This window comes from Neospora caninum, chromosome VI (genome assembly GCF_000208865.1).
Source record: "Neospora caninum Liverpool complete genome, chromosome VI".
Lineage (NCBI taxonomy): Eukaryota > Apicomplexa > Conoidasida > Eucoccidiorida > Sarcocystidae > Neospora > Neospora caninum.
Genome location: NC_018392.1, coordinates 2384871 through 2410405, shown reverse-complemented (window position 1 = coordinate 2410405; position 25535 = coordinate 2384871). Strand labels below are relative to the sequence as shown.

Sequence of the window (25535 nt, the reverse complement as noted above, 5' to 3'; positions counted from 1 at the left end):
CCCGCGCCCACATGCCTCGTGTTGCCGCTGAGGGGACGCCCAGCAGAGAAAAACGTTAACACCATGCCGCCTCAGATTGAGTCGCCTCCCTCGCAAGCAGGCGATGCACCTGCTGCGAGCGCAAAAGGAAATTTGAGCGATGGTCCTCCGAGCAAAACCCACATTTACTTCGGCCCAGTCTCGGGCACAGCGCCCGCGGGAGTCGCCGCCGTCTCGGACGTCACTGGCGAAGTGGATACGGGATCAGGCGGCCAGGAAGTCGAGGCCGAGCCGGCTGTTCAGAGACACCAGGAGCTGCTGAAACGCTTCGAGATCCAGCAGAAGGCTTCGAACTTCCAAGCTGTCTGCCCGACACATGATCGAACCGTCAAAAAGTGAGGCGCACACACGGGGTCTTGATCGTCACCTGGGCAAAAGCTCCTAGGTACCCACACACAAACGGCACTGCGTACGATTCCGAATAAACAGCAATGTTGACGTATGGATGTATACATGTGCACCCGTTTTCATGCACATTGGTGTGCGGGTGCAAATACGCATCTCTTTCGTTAGATATATATATATATATATATATATATGCCATAGGAAAGTGAGTGCGTAGTGGCGTGCGTCTGTCTCGTTTGCCGAGTTTTGGAGGTTGTTACGTTTTTCTGTGTCGACTTTCCACTGTTTTCTCGTGTGGTTCTGTGTCCCCTGCGTCCCAGAGTTCTGCGTGCGCTCGGACACCCGATCTGTCTCTTTGGCGAAGGCCCCTTCGAGCGGAGACAGCGCCTGAAGCTTCTCTTTGCCGAAGGCGTGACACTGCCCCAGGAAGAGCTGCAAAAGTTCACTTTGGAAGACGAGTCTTTGTCTCGGGCAAAGCGCGCGGGAATCGAAGAGGCGGCAGCAGAAGATGTGGCAGACGGCAACGAATTGTTCTTCACGGAAGGCTCGCCGAGTCTCCTTGAAGCCCGTCGGTTTCTACTCGAAGACAGCGTGCGGCGCTCGCGGCTGCGTCTGCGCCAAGAGCAGCTCCTGAAGCGAGACGTGCCGAAGCCTGTGTCTCTCAAGTCGCAGGCAGCCCTCCTCCTCTCGCCGTCCGCCACGCTCTCTCCGCTTCCGAAACGCTCCGTGCTTCGGAGTCTCTGCCGGTTCTGTTCGCACCTGCAAAACCAACTGGCGGTGCGCGCGTCTCAGGTCGGCGACGATCGTCCCCTCACCTGCTGCAGGTTTTCTCCCGGCAGTTCCCGTCTTTTGCGTTTCGTCCTCGCGTCGCCAGAACGTGCAGACGTGGAGGGCGACGTGGAGACAGAGGCGGCACCCTTGAAGCGCGTGAAGACCGAGCCGACCGAGTCGGACATGGACGAGGCAAGAAACGCGTGGGAGGAAGACGAAGGCGTGCGTTTCTGCGGAGAGAAAAGGCAGGACCTGAACGAGGACCCTCTCTTGCTCCAGTCGTGGGGAGGCGACTCCCAGTTCCTCGCAACCAGCAGCTGGAATGAAGTCGTCAAGCTCTGGTCAGTCCAAGACGGCGAACTGCTGCAAGAGCTACGCGGCCACACGGGACGCGTCCACGCACTCGCGTGGAGAGACACTCCAGAGGGAGAGGCCCCAAGAAGCAGCGACACAGCCCAGAAGGTGAGCTCACACTTCTTCATATCAGCAGGCGCTGAAACAGGCGTATATTTGTGAGAAACAATGCGCATGTGTATTTGGCACATGCAAGCACACGGATGCTTTGGTGTGCCTGTTATGTGAGATTCTACCTCCGTGGATATATGTATACATCAAGATATAAATATATATATATATATATATATATCCATGTAGACATACATTTATATGTATATTCATGTTTAGTGTGTGCGGCGTTCGCGCGAACTCAAGAGTCAGAGTCACGTAGTTCTCGTGAGAACGCGGGAGTACAGGAGGGTTCCGGTTGCTAGCCAATGCACAAGGTTTTCCCGTCCTCGTCCGCATAGAGAAGAGAAGTCTGTGTCTACTCAGAACCGGACTGAGAACGCCTCCTGACTGACTCCGCTGCTCCGAATGAGACGGCAAAAAGATAAACGCCAGAAGGCCGCTCAGCGACAACGCAAAAGACGGCGAAAGGAGCAAAATGGCCGAAGAGAACAGGGAGGGGAAGCTGTGTGACCGAAGGGGAGTAGAGGAAAGAGACGAGGAAGTTTTGATGGATACACTGCTTTTGCGGCAGAACCTACCATTTATCCCCCTCTCCGTTTCTGCCTCCCGTTCTGCATGCATGGTCTATTTGCGTTTTTCCCCGTTTCCACACAGGGCGGCGTTCCGCTCCTTCTCGCCAGCGGAGGGGCGGATGGGGCGATCTGCTTGTGGGACATTCACCGCATGCACACGCGCAGTTCGGGCCTTGAATCCTCAGCAAAGACTCCACACAGCAACCAGAACAGTCGCGATCTGCTGGTCTTCCAGCTGGAGGGACACGAAGACCGCGTCAACCGCCTGGCCTTCCATCCCTCCGGGAGGTACTTGGCGTCCACGTCTCACGACGAAACGTGGAGATTCTGGGACATCGAGACTCAGCAAGAACTTCTCCTGCAGGTAAGCAACTTTCTGAATGCTGTGCTAGCACTGCATACTCATGGAACTCGCCACTGCGATAAACACGGTAGATGTCCAATTTATGTAAATCTGCTTCCCCATATATATATATATATATATATATATATATATATGGGAGATTGGAATAATACGCAGAGGGTTCTTTGGTTTTGTCTTGACTGTGTTGTTGGTGTCTCTGGTAGATACGTTGATGTTGGTATTTTCCTAGTTTGTCATTTCCCTTTTTTTATTGATCCTTCCAGCAGTCGACTAACCTTTCTTCCTTTGTGTCGGAGCCTCCAGTAGCTCCGCTGTTCACACTCGCATGCGTCCCTTCATCCCGCATTCTTGCTTTAGCCACCGGTCTCTCTTTTTTCCTTCATCTTGTTTGCTGCTCGATCCACGCCTGTTCGCTTCCTGTCGCTCTGCTCTCCCAGGAAGGTCATGCTGCGGCGGTGTATGGCGTGTCTATACACCCGGACGGCTCACTGATTGTTACCACCGATCTCTCGGGCATTGTCCGTGTCTGGGACTTGCGAACCGGCCGGACAGTTATGCCTCTCGTGGGGCACGTGAAGCAAGTCGTATCGGCTTCCTTCCATCCCATAATGGGAAATATCGTAGCCACAGCGTCGGATGACCACTCAGTGAAGATCTGGGATCTGCGCAAGGGCATGAGCAAACAATCGCAAGGCGCGTCCGCTTCGAATAACGGCCCTCAACCGGGCGGGAGCCACAGTAACAAACCGAGTTCAAACATAATCACTACTGTTCTCGCACACAACAAACTGGTCACAGAAGTGCTGTTTGAGCCTATATATGGGAGGTGTATGTACACCTCATCTTTTGACGGCCTCGTGAAAGTCTGGAGCGTGAACGACTTTGCCTGTCTGAAAACGCTGGCAGCTCACGAGGGCAGAGTGATGAGCATGGACGTCATGAAAGGAGGAGAAATCCTGGCCAGCGTTGGCTTCGATCGCACCTGGAAGCTGTGGAAATGCGGGAGCCATTTCTATGCGTCGAGCCCGAAAACCGAGAAGTCAGAACCACGCGAGACAAAAAGCGAGGCGGAGCAAGAAAAGTAGTTAATAACGCATCTTTTCTTGGAACCGGACACATCGAAAGAAACGGCAGCTGTTACACCAGGAAAAAGGCGCCGTCTTCGGCACACCAAGGAAATTCCGTCGCGGCTGTGGCGACGGTTGTGCGCTTTCCGTCTTGTTACAACCGCTGAGAGAGAAAGGACCGACCGCAGGAAACCCTTTTTGTTGCCAAGCATTTTTTATTTAGGATGGGCTGGCGTTCTGGTCGTCTGTGGCTTGGGGTTGACGAAGAGATCGGACGAGAATCCTTTTCGGGAGAGAACAGAAACCGAGAAGTCTTGCGTTTTCGTTTGCGGTGTGGCTGAACTGAAAGAGCAGCCAACTGAGGAAGGGACACTTGACTCCTGGCCTTTTTGCGGACGGTCTTTCTTTGCGTTGTTGGGGCGCCGACTGGAGCGACAACAAGCGAACTGCCGTGTTTTCCCCTCCGTTCAACCGCGTCTAAGGATCTTAAGGAAACGACCTTCTCGTCGCTCTTCACAAGACGGAGCAGATTGCTTTGATCTCTAAAATGCACTCCGGTTCCCAAACGAGGCGAGACACGAAAATTCCCATTGTCTTTGCTCTGCTTTCGCAATGCTGAGCCCGCCGTGTTGCGCGTTTTTACCTACATACGTGGAACTGTTTCACTTTCTTTCTTCTGGTTACGAGAAAGTGGTACACCACAAAGAGCGGGGTCTTAGGCTGCTCGTGATTTCAATCACAATGCAGAAAAGACGTATCATGCACAATGCCGACTCCAAAAGGAACGGCAACAACTATCGTGAAAGAGCCCAGAGGTCCTTTAGCCGCGATGTGCTGTTTCAAAGCGGATACTCGGTTAGATATTTCAGATGGTACCTTCCGGACTAAACTTTGACTCATTAAACCGACGTGAGATCGTAAAGTAGTCTGTATGCTATTTAGTTTCCGCTCGGCTCTGGCATCTGTTGGATCATCTTCGGGGTGACTGAACTCCCCACTATACGCAAGCGATCGGCAGTGTCGGAACCTTTTTGTCGCGCCTCCCTGCGGGTTCGCATGCTTTCCCTTTTGCACGAGACGTCCATTCCTAGTTTGCCATAAGCGATCGGGATCGCGTAAAATAGCTGACGCGGAGCGGAAGAATAAAGGAACCGAATCACAGCAGTTTTGCCATGACGAACCTCTTTCGTTTCTCGCGCCCTTTTCTTCCATCTCAGCGACATCGCCTTCTAGGATACGCACGGAATGACCAGCCGAAGGTGCGAAGGCAGGAAGGGGGACGGAATAAGTGGAGGGAAAGAAGACAAAGAGAAAGAGCAGGGCGCGACATACGGCAACGAGTTGAGAACGAATAACAATTCACACTCTTGGTTTATCGCCGACAGAAAAACGAAGCTCCGGGAAACGCACACAAGAAAGAAAAGCGACACATTAAGACAAAGGAAACCAGACAAGGGAAGAAACGGAGAAAGGAAGCCAATTGAAGAACGAATCAAATCCCAAAAAATAAAAAACCGCTCTGGTTCCCGACGCTACAGATACATACATGTATGTATGTATATATATATATATATATATATATTAATATATATATCTCTAGCGTCGAGCACTTGATAGATGCTATGCACTTATACGTACATGCACTACGAGGAAACGTGACGACCCCCACTGTAGATGCATATGTGTACCCAAGTGTTTTTGCCTGACGGCCATTTCAGCCCCTCGTGTATAGATGCCCAGACGCACGTGTAGGTGTGGAGACGTGCATCTGCAGCGAGATGGACGCGCTGTGCTTTAGCCTTCGACTTCAGGCGGAGGCCGCGGTCGATCATGCCTTTTCGCGTACGCTTCTCCTCCCTTTTGCTTGGATTGAAGGAAATCGCCCAGGGGCATCCACGGCCGTCGATTTCCGCCGTATTTCGCCTTTTTCAGTTTATCTTGCTTGTCGAAGAAGTCTTTCCGGACTTCCTGTTCAGGCGTTCTGTCGCCCTTGAGGGGTACACCCCGCTCGGCAAAGACTTTCAGTTCGTGCTCGTCAATCTGAGTCTGCAGCAACTGTTGCTCCTTGCGGTTTCTGTCAAACACGTCCTGTTTCTGAAGCTTCACAAAGAGACCAATCATCTCGTGGATAGCTGTGATCTCGCGCCCGACTCGAGCCAGCCTGTCGGTCAGCTGCGGAGTGGGAAAGACTTTCAGGGCGTACATCTCTTGAAGAACTTTGACTGTGCGACTCGCCGACTGGGAGTCCATAGCCGTGCTTAGGGCCAAGTGCAAAAGTGCAGGCGGCGGGGACAGGGACGTGTGGCGCCTCATGAAGTCCCACAAAGCAAAGAACCGACCGACATCTTTCAGATCTTTGGCGAACATCCTGAACAAAACAGAAGCGGGAACGCAGGGGAACGTCTCAGCAAAGAAAGACGAGAAGCCAGATCGACGCCGCGGAGACATCCCAAAAATCGCACACAGAGACTCCATTATTTTTCGTCCGACGAAAAGCAACCACACACCCGCACACGCAGCTGAGAAACCCGCCACGTTTTCCTTTCTTTTCGCTTTCTCGTCTCATCATTGCCGGGGGCTCGGCACCTCAAGATTTACGGTGGATGCTGAGTGCCGGTTTATAACGCAATCGCACCTGCATCCCAGATCTACATGGAAGTCGCCACTCCCGCACACTTCACAGCCAGGGGGTGTGCATGTTCACTTCCTCTAGACACATGCGCCTATAGCTAAACACGCATTCGCCCAACTACCTTTTAATCCATCTGTCTACACAGCGAATATGCAAGCTGCCAAATGTCCCAAAATACCTGCTTACAGAACTACCCACAAATATATGCATATATATGTATATATTTATATAAAAAATATATATAGATAGATGTGGATGCTTTTCTGTGCATAGGCACGTCTTCGATGAGGTGGCGACAGCTGCGGAGACATGTGTATGTGGAGACGGCGACGGCTCGATTAATCGCTTTGTCTTTCTTACGTGAGGAGAGCCTTGTAGGTGTAAATGTCGGGTTCACACCCGAGCACATGGTACTGTTTGAGCATGTCGACGGCATACTGCGAAAAACCGCCAGCGATGTAGACCTCAAGAAGGGCGTTGAGCGTCTTTGTCTCAATCTCGACGCCTTTCATCCGCATGTCCTGGACGAGATGCCAGGCGTAACGAAGGTTGGCGATTCGCTCCGCATCGCTTACCCGCGGGAGGCGCATCGCCGAGGCGAAGACGCGAATCACCAGGGTGTAAAGGTACGGCGAAAAAGGCACATTTTCCCGAATCATCTGACGCACCACATCCTTCGCTCGCTTCACATTCCCTTGAGCGGCGCACGCCTGCAAAGCAGAGAAAGTGGAGACAGAGTAGTCAATAGAGACACATGGTGAGAGACAAGAGAGAGAATGGAGACAGAGAGAGACACTGGCACCGCTTGGGATGAGGAGAGAGAGAAATGACAGCAAAGGGAGGGTGACAGGAGACTTGGTCAGTTTATCTGCAAGAAACGGGAGAAGCAAAAAACGCGAGTTGGCTGCGCACAGCCTCTAGATGCAAGGGGGTTGCCGCTGGCCTGGAACCGGATAAGTGACCGACGCCGAGGAGACCGAAAGCGTGGCGATTCGGGAGTCCCGCGAAGAAGCACCGAAAACGGAGGGGAAAAGTTGGAAACCGAAGGTGAAACGGAGGCAAGGGCCATTACGAAATCCGATTCCCGTGCGCTGGACAGGGCGAGAGGGCTGAACGGGGGCGCCGAAAAACAAACGGCTCGCCTCACGTTTGCGCACAGAGGAGGGGTGAGTGCTGGAGATGGGAGAACCGGAGCGTTAACACTGGCAAAGAGAGCAGCCCGTACGCGCCACCGGAGAAGACATAGAGCACGAGAGGCAGGCGAGACTCCTGCGCGTCTTGCCAGGGGTAGTAGGGCCTCGCATGTACAGCGAGAACTGAACCACTGCGCACGTCCGTCTATACCGGTTTCGTCACACAGAACCCTCCACGCGTTTGCCGCGCATACGCTTACGCCTACATCATCCTCGCACACCATCTCCCATATACAGCCACCCTTCACCTATCCAAACACCTCTATACCTGTACGCCTGGCTGAACATCCACATCTCTACAAGCATACACCCCTACAGATATATATATATATATATATATATATACATGTATGTATACTGTATATGTATGCTCTGGATTGTGGGCGTTACCCACCCTGAGGAGAAAGGTGTAGACGGGCACGGTGATAGGCATATCTTCGGCAAGCATTTGGTGGTAGAAGTGGAAGCACTTGGAGGCGAAGTCTTTGCGGTCGCAGCAAGCGTGCATGAGTTCGGAGTAGGTGACGTCTGTGGGGTGGAGGCCCGACGCGCGTAAGTCGTCGAGGAGGTTGATGGCGCGTTCCGCTTCGCCTCTGACCGCACAAGCCTTGATCATCACGGTGAAGAGCACCTCGTCGGGTTCGAGGCCTTTCCACGTCCTCATGTTCCAAAACGTTCTCCAGGCTTTCCGGACCTTCTTGGCGCGCACAAGGCCGTCGATCAAGACGGTGTACACGACGCAGTCTGCAGGGATGTGCTCGTCTTCCATCTTCCTGAGGAGAGCGAAGGCTGAGGCCAAGTCTCCGGCGGCCACGTGCGCTTGAATGAGTGCGGCGTAGACGCGCGCAGAAGGCGGCGAGGACAGGGTGGAGCGCATTTTGAGAAAGAGCATGCGGGCTCTGGCGCTGTCGCCCTTGCGAGCTGCGCCGCCAATTAAATGGACAAAGGACTCTTCGTCGGGCGGGAAGCTGTGGCGAGTCATCTTCTCGAGGATTTCGAGGGCAGACTCCATGTCATCGAAGAAGATTTTCGCCTTGATCAAGGCATTGAAGTTCTTCACAGAGCCCCGACCAGAGTCCAGGAGGCTCTGAAAGGTCATCTTCGCCAGCGCGCGCATCTCCTGCGCTCTCTGGTGACGCTCGATCCCAGGGAAGTATCCCACAGCGGACGACCAGGCGTCCAGCAGCGAAGGATCCACGCCCGTCGCCTCGTATTGCAACGCGCGCCGCTTCAGATGTCTCACCAGACTCGCGCCAGAGTCCAAAAGACCCTCGGAAAAACGTTCCGGCGAGGACGCCGCACGGTCTGAACGTGAGCCGAGCGCCGCAGGGAGAGAGGCCACGGAAGCAGGCCTGGAGGCGACAGTAATGAGGCTGCTCTCAGGCTCCGTTTTCGCGGGCGGAAGATCGGGAGAAACAGGAAACCCAGAAGGAGAGGAGGTAGAGGAAGGAGAAGGACAGGCAGGCTTGCCGTGGAGGTTGGACTCCACCACCGGCTCGGCAAAGGCCTCGGGCGTCGCCTCAGATGTGTGGCTTTCTCCGATTATGGTCTCCGTGTTCGCGTCTCCACTCTCCGACCGGTCCGCCGTCCTGTCGATCATTTGCCTGACCCGCTTCGGCGCGTCAGTGGAGAGGACACTGGGAATCCACGAGCTCCCCTCTTCGCCGTGGTCTTCGTCTCCGGCGCCTCCACTGCGGCGGCCCTCCTGGATGGGTTCCAGGCCCGATGAGCGCGACTGCATGCACTCCGGGGAGGGCCGAGGCTCGGCACACTCCGTCAAGGCGAGTTGCTGCATGAAGCGGTGAGGCTCGACCTTGTTTTTGGCTAGCCAGTGCGGGGGAGCGCCCAAGGAGGCTGCTTGCCGGTTCGCGAGGATCTCCGCCCTCCTTTCTCTCCGGCCTCGCCGTCCTCTTGGAGCGCTCTCGCGCGCGGGATCTTGTCCTGTCTCTGTCTTCTCGCCAGAGGCCGCTTGCCCCTCCTGCCAGTCCCAGGTGAAGCACAGGGTGTTCTCCGCAGAGGAGCCAGTCGACGACGATGGGCAAGGACACGACGGATCCAGCGAGGGCGAAGCCGACGAACTGGGAGTCGATGCACGCGCGAAATCCTCCAGCTGAAGCACATGGTTGCAGCTGGCGGCGTGAGAAGAAGCCAAGGCTTCGAAGGCGGGACCTTCCGGAGTCGACGCCCCACCTAGGCTGCTGAGGCCGTTCGCGGCAGGAGTTGAAGCGGAAGGCGACTGCAATTCCCATCGCACTTTCCTCTTCATATCTCGCCGCTTCTCCTCTCGCAGTCGGCGCCGTCGCTCCTTGTTGCTTTCCTCTTCGGCGTCCTCGGGGAGGCCTTTCCGTCTTCGCCACGCTCGAATGTGCTGCTCAACGTCTCCGCCGTCCTCGGCAAAGATCGAACACTCTCTCCCTCCGTCTTCGCTCTCTTCGGCAAGGCCCTCCGCGCCTCTTGGCGAGGGAGGAGACAGGCGAGACTCGCGAGCCCGCAAAGAGGCAGGAGCTGTGAGAGCATCCATTTCTTCGAGGCGCTTCGCCTGCATGTACAGCCAGTGCTTTCGAGGCAGCGGCGCCACTTGCCGCTTCTTCAAACGCTTGACTTGCGCTCGTTGCTCGTGTATAAGCCGAACCTGGGCGGAGACCGAAGACGCAGCCTGGAGAACGGGCGAGCGCTGCTCGTCAGGCAGTTCGACGTGGAAAACGGACTTTGCGGTTCGCTTCTGCCTCTCGCTCTCTCCTTCTTCTGGCCTTCCGCCAAAACCTCCAAACGAAGAAGTCTCGCCTCCCGACTGGGGTGGCGGAGCTCGCAGGCGGCGTGCGTTCTGCGCGGCGCCGCTCGGCCAAGCTGAAGAGCTGAGAGGAGACGCCGGCGTTTCGTGCGGCGACAGAGGTTCTGCTCCTTCTTCGGCGGCCTGCAGTCTCACGCGGCTCTTTGTTCGCTTGCTCATGGTCGACCGCAGAGCCTGGAAATTCTCTCGCCGCCCCCGAGCCGACAGCGCCCCGGAGTTTGCTCGCAAAAGGTCCCCGCCCTCGGCTTGCCTCTGGGCCTTCTCAGTGAGGCTGGCGCGAACTGCATGCGCCTGCCCAGGTGTCGAGAGGAAGCGACACGCGGGGCCGTGCGGAAGGTCGAGGCATGGCGGGCGTTTGTGGGGAGCAACAGAGCGCCTTGGCAGGGGGAACGGAGAAGCGCGGCAAAGCAACGAGCGCGAAACGCAGACAGAAGCTGAGAGAGACCAGGAAGGAGCGCTAGGAGACGAAGAAGGCGGAAGAGTGGACGCAGAACTGCGAGGGGAAGAAGCGTAAAGAGCCGAATGGGAGGGACAAGAAGGCGAAGAGAAAGGTGGGAAACAAGAAGGACGAGAAGGCAAAAAGGTGGCAGGAGCAAAGGACGAAAGCGAGAAGGAAGCAGGGGAATAAAGGCGCGGACGAGACCAAGAGGAGAGTGGAGACGGGAGAAGAGACGAAGGGTTCCACGGGGACTCTGAACGGGAATGGACAGTGAGCAAGCAACGGGAAACATGAAAGAAGCGACACGGCCCATTCGCATCACCGATCCCCCTCCAGTTTTCTTCGGGTGAAGCGCGCGCGACAGTTTCAAGAAACGACAAGGGAAAACGAAGGCGATTGGCCTTCCTTGGAGAACGGAACGGTGAGAGTGAACACCGCATTTGGCCCCTCTTGTCTTTTCTTGTCAAAACATCTGAGACGACGCCGCAGCGCAGCCCAGGTGTCCGTCCACCCGCGACCGGGGGTGTCCGTACACCCGAAGCGCGGGGCCGACCTTCTCCTTTTGGTGGAGACCGAATTCTTGCCTTGTGCCGCGTAGTCTTGCCAAGAGGACCCGTGTTTGCTCGGCTTTCCCAGGACCGTTTGAATCCAAAGTTGGAACACGACGACCAAACTGTGAGGAGAGGGAGCTCCACAGCGCCGCGTGGAGGAAGGGAACGCGAGAAGGAGTCCATGTCGAGTGCGTGGGCTGCAAGACAGATGAGAGGGGAGCTTGCGTCGAGGCGCATGCAGAGGCTGCCCCGATGGTTTACGTTTTCAGTTCCACATCGAAAAAAGAATCATACATTTTCGAATTTCATTCTTTCGGTGATTCAGGGCAGGTGCCATCCAGTACACAAGCATTTACAGATGCAGATCAGGCGCCGACGTAGGACGGAGTGTAGGAAACGGCGTTCGAGTCAAACCTGCGCCGACGAAGAAGAGGCAAGGTCGGTAGAGCCCGGCTCTTCTATCGAGCAGAAATGAGGAACAGGCAGTGACAGAAATTCTGAAGAGAGAGGAACAGCGGAAAACCTCATGGCGACAGAAGGAGACAGAGACGGAGAGAAAGAGAGGGAGGAGAGAGAGACGGAGAGAAAGAGAGGGAGGAGACAGAGACGGAGAGAAAGAGAGAGAAGGTGACTCCGAGTGCGCATGCCAGTGCTTATTCGCCGAAATGTGTGAGTTTGGCAACAGGTGAAAGACCACATCCGTCTCCCCTCTTTACACTGTTTTGTCGCTCCCTAATATTTTTTGAGACTCGAATCATGAGGAAAACGTGACGGCAACGAACTGTGGCAGGGTGCTTCGGTTCAAAAATTTTTCTTATTTTCCCAGGAGACTCCACATGCAGAGAAAGCACACAGTTGGGATTTGATGTGTTAAATCTTCTTTTCACGCATGCAGAAAATCAAGGGCGGGGCTCGCGCGGTGTCTCGCCAGGTCCTCAGTCCCTCTCCCGGGAGACAACGCAGGAAGAAAAACGAGAATTGATACGAAACCGAGGAAGAAAGCAATTGCCGAAAAAACCCTTCCTTCTTCGATGGGGGGAGAAGGGGAGAAAGGTGTAGAAAAGTTTGAAGAAGATTACATCCTTTCTTCTTGAAGGGAGAGAGATAAAGGGCTGGCGAGAGCGCGCGAATGCATGCAGAAAGACAAACGCAGCATGGAAAGTCGCGACAGCGCGGTGTTGACGAGTACGCAGCGGTTCCTGCGCTAGGATTCTCTGAAAGATCAAAGCGTTTCTAAAGGGATATCTTTTTTCTAGGTTGTCAACGAAGTCGAGCTGGCCTGTTTTATATACGGGCACTGCATCGGCTTCTCCTCTTCGGTCACCTTCCGATTTGCCGTGGCGTTCGTCTGTCTTGTCTCCTTTTTCGTGCGCGGCTTCGCCGAGGCAGTTTCCGTTTTCAATTGCTTCTCCCGCTTTTCCACCTTCTTCCTCATTTGTTTCGCCGTCCTGGGTTCCCCGCCGTCCTCGTGTTGTCGTGCTTTCTCGCAACTGCTCGGTTGTCTATCGACGTCGAAGCAAAGGCCGCGCGACGCCGAGCCGCGCGAAGAAGCCAAGAAGGACAGAGGCAGACTCCGCAGAGAGAACGCAGAGACGAAGGAGCGAAAGAGGGAGAGAAAGGAGGAGGGGAGAAAGGAGGAGGGGAGAAAGGAGGAGGGGAGAAAGGAGGAGGAAAGAAGGTGGAGAAGAGAAAGGAGAAAAGAAAGAGAACAAGAGAAAGTAGAGGAAGAGGCAGAAGCAGAGAAAGGACAAGAGAACGAAGGCGAGGAAGAGAAGGAAGGTGAGAAAGAGCAAGGCGAGAAAGGACAAGAGTGATACAGGAAAGAAAACGCGAGATGGAGGCGAACGGGGCCGCAACGTCATGGGGCCCTGTGGGCGACGGCTCAGGGAGCGACGGCGAAGAAGGAGGAAGTCGACGGAAGCTGCTTCAGAAACACAGAAAGGAGATTAAGGTGCGTCTCTCTGGAATCTTTTCCGTCTGCAGATAGTGCAAGTTCCTCATGCCATTTTTGTTGAATCGCCACACATCAAGATAGATACACTCACACATGAATACATCTCTACACACCCTCACAAATAAACGTATATATATATATATACATATATATACATATCTAATTGCACTTATGCATATGCATCTGTGTACATCTCCTGAGACTGTGGGAGTTTCCTCCGATGGCTCTGTGTCGGCTCTTTTCTTCTGCATGTCTCTCCTAGCCTTTTTCTCTTGGTGGGGACACCTGGCAGACGCGCACTGAGTGTCTCGGCATCAGACGGAGGCTGGATTTTCTTCTTTTTTCCAGGATCTCCAAGCAGCCAGCAAGCGCGCGCTCGCCGCGGCGAAGGGGAAGGGGGCGAAGCAGCAGCTGGAGCGCGAGATCCGGCAGAAGGAAGCGGACCTCCTCGCAGATCACCAGAGACAGCTTGCGGCTCTGTCCAGAAGCGGAGGGAGGGAAGAGGCTGCCAAAGATTCGAACGACCAGAGGAACGAGCAGGCGGAGGTCGGGAGCGCCATGGCCTCTGTGAACGGATCTTCCTCCGCCGCATGTCGCTCCGGAGACAAGACAGGCGCGTCGGATGCGAGTGTCTCCGCATCGCCAGGCGAGAGCGCGGACGCGGTTGTCAACACCTTCGCGTCGCTGCGGCTCTACGGCGGAGACGACGGGCCCCGGGAGCCTGCCAGGCTGTCCAAGGCGCAGCAGCGAAGAAGGAAGAAACGCGCGGAAGAGGAGGCACGCGAAGAGGCGCTTCGGCTCGAACGAGAAGGTAGGATCCTCAAAGGGTCGGCAGGAAAGCGAGACAGAACGGTAGTATCCGTGTTTCTGCGTCAAACCGCTGCACGCGTTGGCCGATTCCTACGCTTTGCCGTGTTAGCGACAAAATCTGTCTGCGTCGCCAAGGGATTTTCAGGCCTGCACACCCCTCACCTCGATAGAGACACATTTTGACCTAAATGCGTCGTCCGTCGTCCCTTGCTCTTCGGGCGCTCCCCCCCACGCAAAAATCCGGCTTTAAGCGTAGCCGCTGTCACACTTTGCTGCTTTGTCTCCTTTTTCGTCCCTGTCTCTCTCCGTGCCTGTTCGCTTCTTTCTTGTCTTTCTCCGCAGTCTGTAGGCTGCTTCGCGTGCGCACCAACCACGTTGTTCGTCTCTCTCTGTCTCCTTTCCAGAGGCTGGCCCAGATCCGGGCCAGGTGGAGTGGGAGGCGCTCCGACGCCACCTGGCAAGTCTCAATCTCGCGATTCACTCGATCGCGGCGGACGGCCACTGTATGTACAGGTGAGACCGGCCGCGCCACAGGGGCAACAGAAACAACCTGACACGGCGAGAGGCACATTTTGGTTTCGGCGACGGGACGGTTTGCGCCGTCCGAGAGGGAGGCTTCTCGGCTTTTTCGTGCCTCCATAGGAGGTGGAGAAGCCATCGCAAAGCGCCTCCGATTGCACTGCGTTCTTTGGTTTCGTTGGGCATGCAAAGTCTCAAGCGCATGTAAAAAGCATGCATGCGTTGGCGTGTGGATGTACAGGCGGAGGTGGGTGCATGCAGAGATATCCATCGGTGTGGGTATATGGTTCAGGTGTAGAGGCATACGGAAGTGGATGCGAGGCGATCCATGGGACGTCCACTTCTTAGCCTGCGTCTCGGGGTTTGAGCGCACGTCTCTTCCTTTGAGTTGGTTTTCGTCCTCGCGTCTCGTCTTTTTTCAGAGCGATCTGCCACCAAATGCAGAGGATTTGTTCGCAAGGAGTCAACCCGGCTGCTTCCGTTGAGACTCTGCGACTCAAAGTTGCGGACTTTCTGGAAGAGCATCGCGAGGATTTTCAGCTCTTCCTCGACGATGCCGCTCAAACCCAGGAAGGTACAGTCGCTTGAAGTCGTGCCGACCTTCCAAGGTGAATTCGGAGTTGACGATTCCCCTCCAGTTTCACCTCCTGTCACGGACAGCTGAGAAACAACCACGGTCAATCACGCATGCAAATACATAGATACATATATCCATTTACATATCTACATACTTATAGATATGCATATATGAATCTACATACATATATTTGTGTGTGTGTTTAATTTTTGTTCCAAACGCTCCGTGATGGATTGACTCAGAACAGGATGTGTCTCAGGTTTCCGTGCAGAAATGGATGTTTATCGATCGACCCGTGCAGGCTTTCCAGGACCAGCCGCCATCGTGCATGCACTAAACTTCTTTCGATTTTCGTGTATGTGTTTGAAAGTGGTTTGACGACTCGATTGCGATCGTCTGATATCCAGTCGTGGGAGGCAACAACGTAAACTGCATGCGGCTTAGACTTGGGAGTTGATGCTCTTTCCCACGTGCGTTCGTGCCTTGCTGGTTTCTATTCCATCTCCTCTCTCTGCTAGGTGGTCCGGGTCCTTTTGTTGCTTCCGTTTCCACCTGCCTTCTGTGTCTTTTGTCTCCGTCCCGCTTCGCATTGCCTTTTGTTTACCTCTCGCGACTCGCGGGTGTGGTTGCCGCCGCGTTGCCGCCACCGCGGTTTGTTTCGCGTCTTTTCCGGCGTCTTCGGCTTCTCAGGCTTCGAGGATTACTGCGAGAAGATCCGCAGCACTGCGGAGTGGGGGTATGCGAAACAGGCGAACAATTAAGTGAAGGAAAAGAACGTGGACGAGGGGAGGTGCGCCATCTAGCCATCAGAGGGCGACGAGAGAGAAACACTCAAAGCGCGAAAACAAGGACTCAGGAAAGAGCAAGCAATCTGGAGAGAGAATACGTTAGGAACGGGGACAACTTCTCAGGGAACTTGCCTCAAGCACATGTGCAGGTTCCGCCTCATTCTACTTGGGTGTTTCGGGTGTCTTTGCTCGTCTGCCTTGCGGTTGTCGCCTTTTTGCCGCAGCGGCGAAGTCGAGCTGCAGGTGATCTCGAAGGTGCTCCAGCGACGCATTGAACTCGCCTCGATGAATGACGGAGAATTCCTCATCCTCAATTACGTAAGCGCCGTGCTTTTGTGATCGTTTTCACGCCTGCTGAACGTAACTGCATGCCTTCTGATATCTCGCTCTCTCTCTCCCTCTATATATATATATATATATATATATGTATATTTCTGTGGATAGTGCATGCATATTGCTTGTGCTTCAGTGGCCACACGCGAACCTTTCGGATCAGCGTTTCATGGATCCGATGCGCTTCCGTTTGTGCATTTATTCGCTTGTCGTATCGACGCCCTTTCCGGATGGGAAGCGATGTGGCTCTCGAACCGGTAACGGCTTCTGTTTCCACTGTCTCCTCGCTGTCTCTCTTGGAGTTCTTACGTGTACTTTGCATTCATTTCTCGTGCTTCCATCAGCCAATGGCTTATGTTTCATGAATGCGCGTTCCTAGACTTCTTTATTGGATGCATCCAAATGCCTTCTGTGTGTGTAGTGATGCATTTGTGCGTATTTATTCAGTTCCCCGTGTGTGGGCGCGCCGAAGCATATATGTGGATACTGTTATGTGTGTATGCATGGGGAGACTTATTTGTAGCGCGGATGCGGCGTTTATATAAGGTGCAGTGAGTGGACGCGGAGAGAAGCGAAAAGTTTGCAGCTGTCTTCTCCGTTCTTTGGGAGCACAAATTTGCCCCCCGTTTCTCTGTTTCTTTCTTCTGTGCCATGCCCTGTAGGGCGAGGATTGCGCGGCAGATGCGACGCCCCTTCGCCTCGCATTCCACCGCCATCTGTTGGCCGCAGGCGGGCACTACAACTCCGTCGTGCCGGCTGCGTGTGCGACGCCTGACTCTGCAGTCGAAGTTGGATGTGACACCGAATAAGGAGAACGTTGGCGGCGCCCTGGGTTACTTTCCGTGGCCATCCTGTTTTTTTTACGTTCCACACTGTTTTTTCCTCGTCGACTTCAAGGGGCCGGCAGCCAGTGCCAGTGAAGCCAGTCCAGATATACAGAACTCCGGTTCATCAGAATGGCTTCATTCGCATTTGTCTTTTCTCGACTTCTTTGTGTGTTCCTCTCGTGCTCTCCTGCCTCCATCCACACATGAAATAGTCATATATATATGTACAGATATTCATATGTATATATATACATGGAGAGGAAGGTCGGCTGAGTGAGCGACACGTAGAGATGTGACTATAAATTGCGTCTGCAGAAGTTTGCCAACTTCTCTCGTATGTGTATCGGCGGTAGCTTGTCTGGTCACTCTCTTTGTTTCGTTCGTCTACTGGATATGGACAGCTTATGGCTGGCTTCAGAGCGTAATGAGTATCTAGGTGTATATGGAGAGATAGAGCTCTAGACAGAGAGCGGCATACGCATATGCATACTTAATCTGTTCGTATTTAGATCTATGTGCAGGACTGTACATGACTGTATGCAGACGTCCGGATTACGGATGTGCAGATACCAGCCGACAACGTGTTGTGAGGGAGAGACGCAATGCATGCCGGAAAACCGAGTACATCTACAGATACCTGCATGCATATATCCGGTCTACAGAAGGGAGGAAGGAGCAGTTTCGGAAGCTCTGTGAAGGAACGAGCGACGAGGAAGAAACCTCAGCAGCAATTGGGAGGAAGCGTAGACGCTTCTTTCTCAGGCACCAAGAGCCACGAAACAGTAACAGGAAATGCCACGTAATTTTGGAACTTGCACGTTTTCACAAACATGCTTCCCCCTACCTTCTGATATACAGTTATCGCGGATCGCTCTATGCCACATTTCTTTTTTGCGATTGCAGTATCCACCGGATGCCGCAGCCACTGAAGCCCTCGAGGCACCTTAGACGTCGTACAAGGGACAAACGGGATCGTGTTTTCCCGAGAAGTCATCTGTACCGTTTCCTTCATTGCTTATTGTTTCGCTGACACGGCGGTGCGGCGGAATGTGGCCGAACTGAGCTAGGAGGGAAATCAAACCCGGTCAGTGTCGGATCGTTTTTCCTCACTCTGTTAACGTCGACGCACGTGTGTTAGGCTCCTTGTGCATGGACGCCGTAAATCATGCAGCTGTATATACCCATACACGTAATAGTGCTGTTTTGTTGAGAGCTAGGCGTGGCACGAATGAAGGGGACGGCTTTCCTAGCGCCTTTTGCAGAAGTGCTTGTTTGGTCGCTCTTCTTTGTTTCCCTCCGACCCCGCATCGTGTCTCCCGTTTTTGAACCTAGATTGCTTCCCTCAACCTCATACAGAGTCAAATGCATACTAGGCACTCTCCTTTGCTCAATTTCCTTGCTCCAGGCGCAGCAACCCCGCCGTCCACCTGCTATCGGTTTCTGCTTCCCCGTGGTGAACGGGCGCTCCCTCCTACAGACGGCGAGCGCCTCCTGGCCCCAGTGGCTGAACTGTGGGAACCCGCTGCATTGCCCGAAGGAAGAGGAGCAAAGTTTAGTGCAGATCCATTTGCCGATCCACCCTGAGATCCGAGTTTCTTGCGACCGGCAACCGTCCCCCCCGAGAGCCTCGTAGATGAAGTGGGCGGTGCCCCGGGGCTGTGAGCAGAAGGCGGTATCACTGTAACTGCGCCGGAATGGACACGCAAAGTGTTACTTTCGACTGTCATTTGAGCCCGCCCGCGGTTCGATGGAACTGACGAGGACTGGAGACTCTCGGGGGCGCGAGTTCGCGAAGGTCTTTTGACAGCGGGGGCCGAGGAATCCTTCGGAGAGGCTCCACTGCTAGACGTCGGCGCCGTGCCCTGGGAGAGGGTTTCCCAAGATCTTAAAACAGAACGATTGACGTGCATTGCGTCATCGATCGTCGTGCCTGCAGGGGGAACAGCTTCAGACGAGGGGCCTCCGTCTTGTGAGGGCGAACGACTCGGATTGGACGAATCTACTTTCGCTGGAGAATTGGAAGAAACCGGGATGCAACGCAAACAAGGGACAAACATTCCGCACTCAGCTATCCAGAAACCACAGCCGCGAAACGAAAAATTTGCTATTCCGGAAGATGTCGACAACGACTTCGAGCTCCATACGCATGCATACATATCCGTTTATGTATTTATCTGTCAATATATATATATATATATACATATATATATGCAGCCACAAATATAGTTAGATGCATTTACAAAACCGCATACCTACACTGACATATCAAACTGTATATCTATATGCACATGTGCATGCATACAGCATATGCGTGGACGGTGGCGTAATATATTTGCACGCATGTGCATCTGTCAGCTGTCAATAGTAGAAACCCTTCTCCTGTGCCTACAGCTGCAATTTCCACTGAGGTCGCGTTGAAGAGTCTCTTGTGCATCTTCCCAGGGGAGCGACTGCCTCAGCCACGCATCATTCATGAGGTCACTGATCCGGATTCTTTTTCGTGGGTCCGGATGAAGCATTGCATTTATCGTCCTCTTCAATGCCGGGGACGCGGATGCATCGAAAGGCAGGCCTTCCTGGGAACGCATCAGAGCCCACCTCCACCTTTTTTTCTCATTCGCCGAAAACCCTCAGGCCTTACTCCGCCAACACGGCGGGCGAAATGCACTGTCTATCGAAGTTTTCGAATGTGCATTCATGTCAGGGTTGCCAGGTAGTCGCGTATGTACATGTTTGTACACACGCAGAAATGTAGGTATGCCTATCTACACACACAGACGCACACGTCGCTTCGCTGAACGGTATCAAAGGCAACGGGAAAACATACACTGTCTGGCGTGTTACGTCTGTTAAAACCGAACTGACTGATGGTCTGTGGGAGCGGTCAAGAAAGATGCGACCTGCTCCTGTACTCTCTGTTTCTTTACCAGGAGCCCGCTACGAAAGCACCTCTTGAGTCCGAGTGACATCGCCATTCCAGCTTCCTGTCGCTGGAATAGTCCACGTTGTGGGTACAACTATGGGAACATGATACAGTAGAACTCGTTCGTTTTCCGAACGAAGGTACAGCAGGCAACGAGATCAGCCGCTGAAGGACAAGCAACCGAATGTTTTGAGGAAGAGAAGGTACAGGAAGGCGAGCTGTCCTGACTTAGTACCGTCCTTAACCTTTCGAGCGTATGGCGATCTGGCCTCTCGAAAGGGAGACGTCCATGAGTCATGCCGAAGAGAATCACGCCTAGAGAAAACAGGGCATCGCAGACGAGAACGGCGCAGAGTACTTGAGCGCGGCGTGGCATACTGTGTTTGATTTCTGCCGTCACAACGTTCACTAGGGGACACCCGTGTATTTCTCGTGGCCGCGCCGGACCTGCAGATGTGCGTATGGACGGACGGTGTGAGACGTCGGGCCGCTTAAGACAAAGGCGCAGAGAGCAGGGGAAGGACTTGGATATTTTTACGCACGCGCACCTCCAAACAAACCTCTCTCGCCTTGACAAACCTGCACATGAGACTGCGTTCTTTGGAAACAAGACCCCATGGTGGCGCATGAAGCTCCGAACAGAAGCACGTCGGCACGCTCACAAAGGAGTTGCTTCGCTTTAGATGCCTGCTCGTGTTGTGGGTGCCGGACCCCCCGACCGCATTCGCTAGGATCCTGTCGCGATAATGACACAGAGCAACAACCTCGACAGACGAAGCTCACAGGACAAGAACTGCGGTTTCACTTCGGAGTGAATGGGGCGTACCAAGTGCCCAAACGTCGAGTTGGAAAGGGCTTGAATGCTTTGATTGGCCATTCCACACTTCCGGGGCGAGGTACGCTTGCGTCCCTCCCTCCGTGACGGTCGCGTGGCTGTCTACCACGAAGTGAGACAGCCCAAAATCGGCGATTTTGCACTGGTTGCCCTCGTCCAGCAAAATATTCTCAAGCTTTAGATCCCTGTTGAGGTTCGCGGAGGAAAGAATGGCAGGCGGGGGGACTCCCCCAGACATGTGGGCCTCGGGCAACTCCAAGTCTTCAGAGAAAGATCGTTGCGCTGGCTAAGAGAAAGCTCTTACCGGTGCACGATGTTCTTGGAGTGGCAGTAGTGAACACCCTTGATAATCTGCTCAAAAAATTGCCGGGCTTCTGCGAAAGAGGAGCGAACACGGTGGAAGCTGACATGCAGCCTCGGGTCGACGAGTGAATCGTTCAGCCGACTGTCTTGCCTGGTGAGAAGTGTCACAGATGAATTCTACTTTTTCGAGTGGCACAGAAAGAGGTTCGGCCGTTTGTCGTGTATCTGTGAAGTACAGCAGCAGCTCCGGCACCCCAGCAACTGAAGCAGAGTTCTGTTTCATCATAAGAGAAATCCGTTCCTTCGAAATAACGTTCCTCGTCTTGGCCATGACCGGGTGTACCACCGGACTGACCATCTTCCTTCAGACGTGTTTTTTTTGAAACGTAATTTCGTAACTCGCCATTCGTCGCGTACTCCATGATGAAGCAGATGTATTTTGGGTTATCCACGACGTCCTTCATCTTTATCACGTGCTTGTGAGACAGATCTCTCAGCGCCTGTCCAGTGGATATTGTTCTCGGACGTGCCAAGGAATGCAAAGAGGCGAGACTGAGATGACACTCAAGAAACTAAGTTGCAGCACCTAACAGAAGGGATTACATTCTTTCTTTTATTCGGTGTCGGGGACAAGGAACATATCTCAAGCGATACCAGGCACAGCATAACTCAGCCTCTGTCCGGGGGAGATGACGAATTCAGCTCTGAAACCATTATAATCCCACAAGCTGAAACCATGAAGCCCTGGACATGACAAAAGGTCAGCACATGGCAAACAGCGGATTGCCAGGTCCGTGGATTCGAAAGCTGAATGCAAGCTACCGGCCAGGATTGTAATCGCCTGTCGTCGCACAGCTAATGACGAATGAATGTGATGGACGTTCCGCGATAGGTAAAGCGCCATTCATCCGGAGACTTCGTTGCCGTAGAAGGCAACGCTTTAAAAAGCACTTTACCTGGATCTCAACGAAAACACGGTCAGCATCAGTGATCTCGTTAAATGACCGTTTGTTGATAAGTTTGATGGCAACGATCTCTCCTGTGAGTGACAAAGTGCACGCATTTTCCATTTTTCCAAAGTGACGATTTGACAACCGTGATTTTTTTGTGAAAAAACAAGGATGGCCTCTGCAAGTCGTCTGCAGACCTCAGATTTCAAAACTGTATCTTTCCGACAAAACAAGTTCATCAATTTACCCAGAGTAAAATATTAGGGGCATGATCATAGCGAATTCAGATGCAGATACAGACTGGAGTTAATCATATTTAATGCACTGCGTTCTCCATTAAGCCACTAGTGAGATGCCCCCGTGTGGGTGCGACCAGGGAGTTTGGTTGGTTTGGGCCCGTGTGGTGAATCGTTTAGGGAGGCGCGCAAGGAACGTATCTCAGCAGAAAATACGAGTCTCAACTCTCGTAAACAAGATGTCACAAATACGCAAAGTATTGCAAACCACCAGCTCAGGCCAGAGATAAAGGAGAACCAAGTCATTCATTCCTTCTGAACAAGAGGCTTTTATTCGTGGGACTTTATCAGAGAGTGAGTAAACGCCGTGCATGTCTGTTCGATCGCCCGGTCAACTGGATAACTTGCCTGTTTCGGGGTGAACGGCTTTCATGACTCTGCCAAAGCCACCCTCCCCCAGTAATTCTTTCACGACATAGCCTCCAATTACTGCAGGAAAGCACGAAAAACCGAAGGGTGGCAGTTGCCTGCACGGCTTTAGAAAAAGACTTTCTCCCCGAAAACTGAGTTGAGGAGTGAGTGGGAATCCACGGGGAGCAGACCCCAGTGGCAAAAACGAAAGTCTTTGCTGTCCGGTCTTCGTCCACTGTACATCTACAGAACGCGAAGGAGAGCTCCGTCGTAACGCTACGCTTGGTAGCACTGGGACGTGGCCTCACCATCCGCTGTTTTGTCAACCCCGCCCTTGCAGAAATCCTCGCCTCTGGAGATATAAACGACATCGTCATCGAGTAACTGGTCGAAGTCCTGAATCTCGTCTCCGGATTCCGTGAAGGCGCGTCGGGCAGGGGCTGAGCACATGTGGCAGTCTCAATACGTAATGTGGTTGGAAAATCACGTTTATCCTTTTGCCTCGACAAGAGTCCTCTTGAGTCCCGGGGTTGTTCTGTTCCTGAACCCTACCGGTACCCAAGTGTTTCTCTAAAATTGCGGCAGTCGGATTGATACCCGAAACCATGCCGACTTCCTCCGATTTGATGTGAAGCTGCACTGTAGCCCCAGATTGAAAAGCTGGAGAGGATTCCTGTGTATATCAAGAAGGCGTGGAGAGTACGGGAGAGGACAAGGTGTCGCTGTTAGAGCGAAAACGACCATGCATCCGAACGATGTCACGTTTTCGGTTGGGCGAGCTGAGTCGGGGCCCACCGCGTGCTGAGATTGCAGCTCAGCTATAAACAAAGTGACGTTCTGGAGTTAGCGCTTGACAACATTATGTTTCGACATGACCACTTACTGACGTTGACCTTGGGCCCGCTCCAGTCTAAAAAATTCTGGAAAGGCGTGTCCGGAGGAAATTTCAGCTGTACGGGGTCCGACCCATTTGCCCCGTTTGCTGCGACCAAAATGTTTTTCCATCCATGGTTGGCAGCATCGAGGTCCCCAATATCAAGTTGCGGGAAGCCGAGCATTGTCGGAGCCTCTCGCGAACTTCAGGCAGTACCTCAATCTATCGACACAAGCAAACGTGGAGCGCCCTCCTGGCGCTGTTTTTCTGCCCAACGCCGCTCGCACCACCCCCCACGGAGTGCAGTAGCTCTTTCAGGTCTGGTACGCCTCCAGAACAGAGGTACGGAACTTCCTTTGCCTTGACTCTCCACGAGATGGACGGAACAAGCAGCGGTTGGCGGCTAGGTCAGAAGACTCGATCCCCTCCCGAGGGCCTCACATTCGCATTCGGACTCGGGAAGGCATTCGAGTTGGTAGGGTTCCGCTTAGACGACTAGGGAAGCAAACCTGAGAATCACAGGAAGAGGGGCGCCCCTCAGACACGTTGTCAGGATGTGCGAACTACGCATGAGAACGAAGACACCAAGCCACCACCGTCAAATCGAAGACGCCCTCGGCTCAGCCCCAGGAAACCAGCAACAGTCGCAAGCACAAACGGGTTGCCGGCACGGAAACCTACCCTCAAAACCAGCACTTTCGTGCGCGTGAACGGAAGCCCCTCTCTCACAGTTTCGCTGCTTGGGCCCCCACACGAGGCGCACGCTCGTTCCGCAGGGGCTGACGCAGAGCATCGTCCTTCGCTGTTCACTCTGTGTCATTTGACTCATGATACCCGTCAACCGAGTCGGAGTGAGAGTGGCGAACGGGTCTCCTTTGATTGTCCAGGACCAGCGCATCCGCAGAAACAAAAACCGGAAACTATAACAATGATTTGGCTGGTCTTGTTGAGCCCTGTCCCCGGCGGGGGGGGCTTCGCATGGCCTACTGTAGGGGTCCAGCCTCTCTAGGGTTCCCATCGTCGCGGGACTATGCAGACAAGGGGTGGAAAAACAGCCCAAATATGAATTTATCCATTTTTTCTTCTTCCACTGTATCGCAATCACACTCTCGAATGATAACTCTCGTCAATGCGGCGCGCCCCACGGTAATGTGTAGACTCGTTCAAAAAGTCAGGGCTTTTTGGGGCTCATGCGGTCTCGAAGAGGACCGCCCACTTTTTAGAGGTGAGTCCCGTCTCGGAAATTCGACACGGCAGCTTCCGAGCCGTATGAACGGCAAACACAGACTACATGTGCCCTAAACTGAGATTGCAAGCACACGAAGTGTTCTGGAGAGGGTCGCTGTACAGCTGCACTGATTGGGGCAGTCAGCGTATTTTGCGGAATTTAAGCATTGCTATTGGGTTCCCAACGGTCAATCGGTTCATCTCAAGACACCAAGAAACACCGGTTGGAGAGATTCGAATCTTAAGGAATGACATATGCGGAGTTGCCGTTGGTAAAACCGTCAAATGGTTGTTAATCCCAGACATGCGGACTTTCAACTGTTTGACAAACGTGTCAGGTTTCCAATAGATAACGCGGAGAACCAGGGTGGCCCAGGTATTAAAAGCGTTTTGTAATATATTCTTCAGAACGAATTTCTCATAACATTTTCCCAGCCCTTGAACGACTGCCGGTAAAACGTATGTTTATAAATAGAAGGCAAGAGAACGAGCAAAACATAGAGGGAGGCACTATGTAAAAGAGCTCTCATCATCGCTTGTTGCCTCCGTTTACTAACGATTGTTTCCCACGTAAAGTGAGCTGCGGTGCATCCGCGAAAGTTTGTTGGAGAAACAAAATAAAAGGTAACGCTACAAATGAACACGCCTTTCCTCGTTGAGGGCGTTGGATGACATGCTGTATCAAGCGAAAAAATTATTGCTTTTCTGTCACGGTCTTCAGAAAGAAGAGAGAGGA

The 25535-nt window shown here is 53.4% G+C and overlaps 4 protein-coding genes across 4 annotated transcripts; 2 read left to right on the top strand and 2 right to left on the bottom strand.

Annotated features, from left to right (window-relative positions):
• Positions 1 to 63: 63 nt before the first annotated feature.
• NCLIV_018260 (putative U4/U6 small nuclear ribonucleoprotein) lies at positions 64 to 3644 on the top strand (the record flags this gene model as incomplete). The annotated part of the gene is made up of 4 exons (XM_003882019.1): positions 64 to 374; positions 705 to 1617; positions 2278 to 2559; positions 2997 to 3644. 4 exons carry the CDS (start codon positions 64 to 66, stop codon positions 3642 to 3644), a joined length of 2154 nt encoding a protein of 717 aa, XP_003882068.1.
• Positions 3645 to 5420: 1776 nt separating this feature from the next.
• On the bottom strand, positions 5421 to 10401 carry NCLIV_018250 (putative PPR repeat-containing protein; the record flags this gene model as incomplete). Its single annotated transcript, XM_003882018.1, has 3 exons — positions 5421 to 5994; positions 6619 to 6968; positions 7846 to 10401. The coding sequence occupies 3 exons, from the start codon at positions 10399 to 10401 to the stop codon at positions 5421 to 5423; spliced, it is 3480 nt and encodes a 1159-aa protein (XP_003882067.1).
• A 2665-nt stretch (positions 10402 to 13066) lies between these two features.
• Positions 13067 to 17022, top strand: NCLIV_018240 (Similar to uniprot|P38747 Saccharomyces cerevisiae YHL013c, related; the record flags this gene model as incomplete). Its single annotated transcript, XM_003882017.1, has 7 exons — positions 13067 to 13183; positions 13535 to 13997; positions 14401 to 14509; positions 14938 to 15089; positions 15783 to 15828; positions 16105 to 16198; positions 16876 to 17022. The coding sequence occupies 7 exons, from the start codon at positions 13067 to 13069 to the stop codon at positions 17020 to 17022; spliced, it is 1128 nt and encodes a 375-aa protein (XP_003882066.1).
• A 1448-nt stretch (positions 17023 to 18470) lies between these two features.
• Positions 18471 to 23756, bottom strand: NCLIV_018230 (putative CAM kinase, SNF1/AMK1 family ToxPK1; the record flags this gene model as incomplete). The annotated part of the gene is made up of 9 exons (XM_003882016.1): positions 18471 to 19108; positions 19430 to 19612; positions 20108 to 20278; positions 20790 to 20983; positions 21103 to 21172; positions 21457 to 21601; positions 22058 to 22140; positions 23007 to 23138; positions 23582 to 23756. The coding sequence occupies 9 exons, from the start codon at positions 23754 to 23756 to the stop codon at positions 18471 to 18473; spliced, it is 1791 nt and encodes a 596-aa protein (XP_003882065.1).
• Positions 23757 to 25535: the final 1779 nt, after the last annotated feature.